At 40.6% G+C, this 6351-nt stretch overlaps 1 protein-coding gene across 1 annotated transcript in view; it reads left to right on the top strand.

The window, feature by feature from the left end:
* Positions 1-595: 595 nt before the first annotated feature.
* ZCCHC6 (zinc finger, CCHC domain containing 6) overlaps positions 596-6351 on the top strand; it is a 21308-nt gene continuing 15552 nt past the window's right edge. The window contains exons 1-6 of the mRNA XM_010157515.1: positions 596-782; positions 2539-2608; positions 3453-3579; positions 4337-4456; positions 5433-5564; positions 6271-6348. Coding sequence (XP_010155817.1) covers positions 596-782; positions 2539-2608; positions 3453-3579; positions 4337-4456; positions 5433-5564; positions 6271-6348 — 714 coding nt within the window. The remainder of the gene's footprint in view (positions 783-2538; positions 2609-3452; positions 3580-4336; positions 4457-5432; positions 5565-6270; positions 6349-6351) is intronic.

Raw genomic sequence — 6351 nt, 5'->3', positions numbered from 1 at the left:
CCAGCACGATGGACAGATCCTCTAGTGAACCATCTCATCCAGTGCTGGTGCCTCATCCTGTTTCCAGGTGGTTACTGGGAGCACGCTGGCTAACAACGATGGTGCTCTCTGCACTAACTTCCACTGCGTGGGTTGTGTGCACTGAATGTCATCTGGGTCTGTGGGTGCCCGTGCATTGTTTGGGTCACAATAAACTGTCTCTAGCACAGCTAGTTCCCTCAGTTACTTGGTACCTTTCTCCGTGGTGGTCCATTTGCGTGGCTGATGTGGCACACTTTCCTTAAAGGGATGTCTTTCCTTCACACTGGTCAGGAGTTGTCTCCAGAGGCTTACCTTCTGTGTTCTTCATACTGCTTTGTCAATGCCCCCTTCTCCAGCAAATGACCTCAACTGCTTGGCTTCTCTGCCCTCTAACTCCACGCTACTGGCAGCAGCGGAGCAGCCAGGTCATAATATGTTCACCCAGGCAATTGCTGAAGTCTCTCTGGATATCCCATGGTTCCTTCAGGAATAAAGATCGAGTGGTTACTACTGCTTCATCCTCTGTCTCTTGGGATGCCCCTGCTCCCCTTCTCCTTTGTTTATGTCTCTCGAGATGGCCCTGCTACCTCCTCATCCTCTACCAGATGTACTGATATACATGCCCATTTCTTTTTCTGTACTGGGGCAGCTGGTACGGGTGCTGGTTGGCACTGGCACGTGGGGGTTCATGGAAGTGGAGCCACTGTGGGGAGGTGGCGCCGCAGTGGAAAGCAGGCTTGCTGTGGTGGAAGGTGACCACAGTGGGTGGTGATGTGGCTACAGTGGGTAGTGATCTACCCTTGGTTTCAGCAGCATGGTCTTGGGCTGCCGCCCTGGCCCGCCACACAAGTTCATTCCCTGCCCTGCTTCATGTTAGGGCGTTTCGGGTGGCTTCACAGAGCCTGCCCCGAGCACCAGCAGCGGATGGGGCAGCTTTCCCAAACAGTTCCGTAACCTTACACAAGATCACGAGAACATTCAGAAGCAAGCTGATCGCTAACCATAGGTCACCCAAAGCCCATGAAAAATGTCCATAATACTAATACATCTTTGCCATTGGCCTGCGAGAAAAGAGAAAAAACTGGAATAATTTCTCCACATCCAGGCCAGCACCGAATAATCTCTCTATAGGCTGAGTTCCCAAGGAGAAAAAGGGAAAGGGGTAATTATTGAAAGACTCCAGGAGACAGCTCGCAAAATACCACAGTGCTGACAATATTAGATACCAATACAGGATTCCTCCCAACACCAGTAATACACTGAACAGTCCAACCAAACCCCTCAACCCAGCTTGAACATATAAGATCAGGGTAATAAGGAACATGTAAAGCAGTAGATTCCACCATTCTTTTAGCAACTTCAAGAGCTACAAACTCACCGTCTGGATCAGCTACTACCACATCGCTGTAACAAACACTTACCACACACTGTTGAGGTCTGCTCTTCACTGTCTCGTGCCCCATGTTGGGTACTGGAAAGAACTGGTGTGGTTTAGCCTTATACGGCTATTAAGTACCACTCAGCTGGTCAATCACCTTCCTTCCACCTTCCAGTGGAGGAGGAGAGCTGGAGGAAAAGATGAGGAAGCTCATAAAGTTGAGATAAGAACTATTTAATGCTTGAATATAAATGAAAATTATAGTGATACTACTAGTACTAACAATGCTACTACTACTAAGTAATTAATAGAAAATAGAACATAAGATACAGTAGCTCACTACACACCGACTGACACACAGCCATGTCCCAAAGCAGTAAACATTCCCTTAGGGTCCCAGAGCAGGGAAACCCCTCCCCAACTCACTAACAAAAGAGCTGGCTCCCTGGCTAACAACCATGCCAAGAGCTAATGACCTAGCTACCAAGCTAGCCAAAAGCCTAAACGGTCCTCCACCCACCCAACTTCCTGCATTTGAAACTGCACATGTGCATCCCCAGACTGACCACTAAGCCTGATGTACCATGGAATGAAACAAATTCTTCGTCTGCTGTGGGCTGGCCAGCCCTGTTTAGGAGAGCAGCTCGTTCCTGCCTGAAACCAGCACACGGGGAAACCAGCACACGGGGAAGACAAACTTTTGTATTTTCTTTCTGTCTAGTACTGACATAATGCCCTGGTTTTTTTATCCTTCACACTGACACTATTTTACAGATGTCACTGGTTGATCTGTATGCCTGAATTACAGAAGACAGCACTTAGCTAAAAATATACCTGCTTAATTATACCTTCTGTGTATATGAAAGTATTTTGAAAAGTGTCTTTTTTTCTTGAGTATTTTCTTAAGAATGTTTGTCATATACTACAAACTATGTTTTTCCCATCATATATGAAAAACTTGCTTTAAAAACATGACAGGATGAGTTTCTTATATGTACTGAGTTATTTTTCTCAGAATTTGTCATTTTATTAAGAAGTTAAAGTTCTAGCCGTGCTCCTGTAGTTCCATCCAGTTCAACATACCGTTTTTGTCGACACCATGCTTAACGCGGCTTCTTCTTTTTTGCTCTTCTCCCTAGAATCTTTTACGGAGGTTGACGCAGATTTCCATGCTAGAATACCAGTGGTGATGTGCAGAGAAAAGCAAAGGTCTTGCTTGTCACTTTGTGTGTTCTAATAGTATATAGCAATGTAAATTATGTGTACCAACATCTGAAAAATGACGTTTCTGTACTAGATTGTTACAGTTCCATGGATCTTGAAAAACAAACTAACTCATGGGCAAGTCATTCCTAGCCTAGAATAAGAGGGTAAGGGTTGTTCTGTCCTCAGCTGTGTATTTCCCAATCCCTTCAACCATTATGGCTTCCAGCATGTACCCTTACCCTTCCATCTGGGATAACTGCTTAAGCAGAAACTTACCTTCCTTATAGGTAATGTAGATACCATATTAAATTACAGATTTCTGTAAGGGCAAGATCAGCTTGCTCAGCTTCACTGGTATTCAGAGAACAAGTGAAAGACACTTTATTTTGCCCATTTAATGGATATCACTTAAGATTCATGAAACATTCTATAAACAGCTACTGATGCAGAAATATTAGTTATTTGCTGCTACTTTGATCTTTCACTGTTTGAAAGTTTTTCTCGTGCTGTGGAAACAGCTTAAAAACTGTTTTCTGATGGGTGTGGTATGGGAAGATGTTTTGATTTATCAAGGAAATGAATAGTGTAACTTTTTTAGTTCAATGATTTACTGTTATTAGAAACAAATACTTGAATTGTATTTGAAAAAAAATTCACAGAAAATTACAGTACATAAATTTTCAACCTAGCCATAAATTGAATTGGTTTTCCATGTTTGTTTTAATGTAGATATGGTGTCTTTGAGAGGCTGTTAAATCTTTTTTTACAGCCTTCTGCTACACTGTGCGATGTCATCCAACCCATGACTATTCTTACAAAACTAACTTTGTTTCTTTTTGGGTTTTAGTGGCCTTATTTGTAAAGTGAGTGCAGGGAATGAGAATGCTTGTCTGACAACAAAGCATTTGACTGCGATTGGAAAATTGGAACCTACTGTAGTACCTTTAGTGATTGCCTTCAGGTACTGGGCAAAGGTAAGGGTCATTTTTATTTCTGCCATCTGTGAACAAATAGTGAATGAACATTGATGTTATGCTGGTAAGACTAGGTATGGTTCAGAAAACAGTTGTTGAAATTGTCTTTAGAAAAGAGTTGGGAAAAGGATATTGAAAATTTTTACAAATTATTAATTTTATAAGTGATATATCTGTTATTCGTGTGCTGTTATATTCCACTGAATTTCAAAAGTGGAATTCCAAGCTTCAGCCAGTGGCAAACAGACTGTAAGTAGCCTGATGTATTACCAAACAAGTCAGGGAAACGTATTTGAAATGGAATTACCAGTTTCCCATAAACTTAATCCATGTCAGGAAAAAAAAAGAAAAAAAGCTGCATGTTATGATACGTAGATGAAAACTTTCTTGTGAATTAAAATTACTTGTTCCAAAATTCTGTATGCCTGTAATTAAAATAAGAAAAAGATTGAAAAACTTTTGACTTGACCTATATATATATGTAAAAAGAGTATAAAATACGTTGTCATTTCTGCAGACATGTTAGAAGATGTCTGCTTTGCCAGTCTGCATTCTATGGCTTTTACACTGAAAATATTATGTTAATAACATGACTCCAGTAAATATGCAAGCCTTGAGGACAAAGTCCACCTCTTGAACGCTCAGATGTGTTGAGTTTCTGTCAGTATGTAGTGTGACAGGCTTCTGAACAGTAATTATAGGAATATTTTCATAGTATCACTTGAAATCTTAATGACGGTACAATTTATTTTTACAGTTGTGCTGTGTTGATCGTCCTGAAGAGGGAGGCTTGTCACCTTATGTGTTCGTGTTAATGGTTATTTTCTTTCTACAACAGAGGAAAGAGCCTTTTCTGCCTGTCTATTTGGGATCCTGGGTATGTCTATTAATACGCTGAACAGTATCACTGAGAGGGTCAGTCACTATTGGTGGTGTCTAACCTGTCAGCTTCTTGCTATTCTCAGCCAGCCATTTCTGCAGGAATTCCGAAAGAATGTGAATTCAGCTAGACTTAACACCTAACCTTTGTACACTTGGCTATGAAAATGCAATTCACAATCAGTCAAGTGCTCTGTTGCTCCTTTCTTGAGTGAGGAGACCTGACCTTTGAATAATAATGCACTTGATAACAGTCTGTTTCCTCATTTCTTCAGCCTTTCTTCCAGACTCTTGAGAACTCTGAATTCACATAGCTACACCCCAAAACAATGTCTTGGATTTTGACTTCTGATTTGTTAAATTATAGACCACAACTGGGGAGCACACTGGTGTGATATCTGCCCGAGGGATCAAACTAGGGGTTTAGAGCAGGTATTTCTTGGGTTTAGAAGCTGAAATGCATCTTAATATGAGCAGTCATATTATGGATGCAAGTCCAGAATCCAGTTCTCCAGGACACCATTCAGGTGTTGTATTTTCAGCACCTGTTATTGTTCTTACAGTCACCTGTTACATTCTGTGCACATTCCAGTTTCCATAACGGATTACATGGGCCTTGCGGTTAAGTTTCCTTCCGTGCATGACTGACTTATTCCCAAAAACTCTCTGATCTCTGCACTGAATGAGAGAAATGTCTTACCATGTATGACCATATATTTACACAAGCATAAATACCTATTTTTTTAATGTGCAAATACAAGGATCTACGACATGGATACCCTTCCCAAAGCGCTGAACTCTTGAGGGGTTCTTCTAGACAAGTATAAGGAGTGAAGCAGATTGGGGGCATATTGTAGGCCTGGAACAGCTATTTTTAAACTTTGTTCTGTTTTCATTTGGCTTACTACCATGAGAGGGGAGATTTAAAGTTCATGTGATGTTTAGCTGTATGTTTCTTTTCTTTTTTCCTTTAGATTGAAGGATTCTCATTAAACAAATTAACTAATTTTCGTCTGAAGGAAGTAGAGAACGATGCTGTAGTTTGGGAGCATAGCCCCACTGATGATTCTGATTTGCCTCAAGAAACTTCCCCTAGAAGCGGCAAGGTCGGAACCATTTAATTTACCTCTCTAGTGGTCTAGCAGACAGTGCTGTTCTTAAACAACCATCTTCTATTTTTGTTTGTGTTTATGTTGCAAAATGACGAGCTAAACTAAGAGACTGCGTTACTGCTTGATACAAGGCTTGCTGTGCTTACCTCTTGCTCCTAAGAACGTAGCAGGGAACTAGATGTTATTTCAAACTCTTTAATAAGACCCTGGATTTTAATCTGTCAGGGAAGAATATAATTTATAGCGTTGAAGCATTTTTATCTCAGAATGAGGTAAGCACAAGAAAAATAATTCCTTTTAGCTTTACACTATTCTTAGAAATTACTTGTAACAAATTTGCAAGAACCAGCATCACTGTATGATCGCATGTTATGACAGTTAGCAAGACAGCTTAGGCTTTGCTAAAAAATAGGCTATTTAACCCATTCTGTCCAGTTATATTCGATGTGATGATGTGGTAAAAACTCTGAGATAAGCAATTGTTATTAATCATTGGTGCTATTCTTTGCCATTGCTGCAGTCTCTCATTCTGTAGTTTTATAATCTGAGTTTATACTGTCTCTTGCAATTTTTTAATTGTAGGAGTATAGAAGCAAGTAAAAATTTTGTAATACTACATTACAGATAAAATGCAAGGAACGGTAACAGCTAAAGACCTGTACTTTAAATACTATTTAAGCTTTTCTTCTGTAACTGACAGGTTCCCTTAGTGTTTGATTCAGGGCAGCGGTGTTCAGCACTTGCTGGTCAGCTCTGGGTAGAACTGCTTCGTTTCTATGCA

The sequence above is a fragment of the Eurypyga helias genome, unplaced genomic scaffold (assembly GCF_000690775.1).
Source record: "Eurypyga helias isolate BGI_N326 unplaced genomic scaffold, ASM69077v1 scaffold16038, whole genome shotgun sequence".
NCBI lineage: Eukaryota > Metazoa > Chordata > Aves > Eurypygiformes > Eurypygidae > Eurypyga > Eurypyga helias.
Note: the sequence above shows the minus strand (reverse complement) of the source record. Positions and strands in the feature narration are given on the sequence as shown.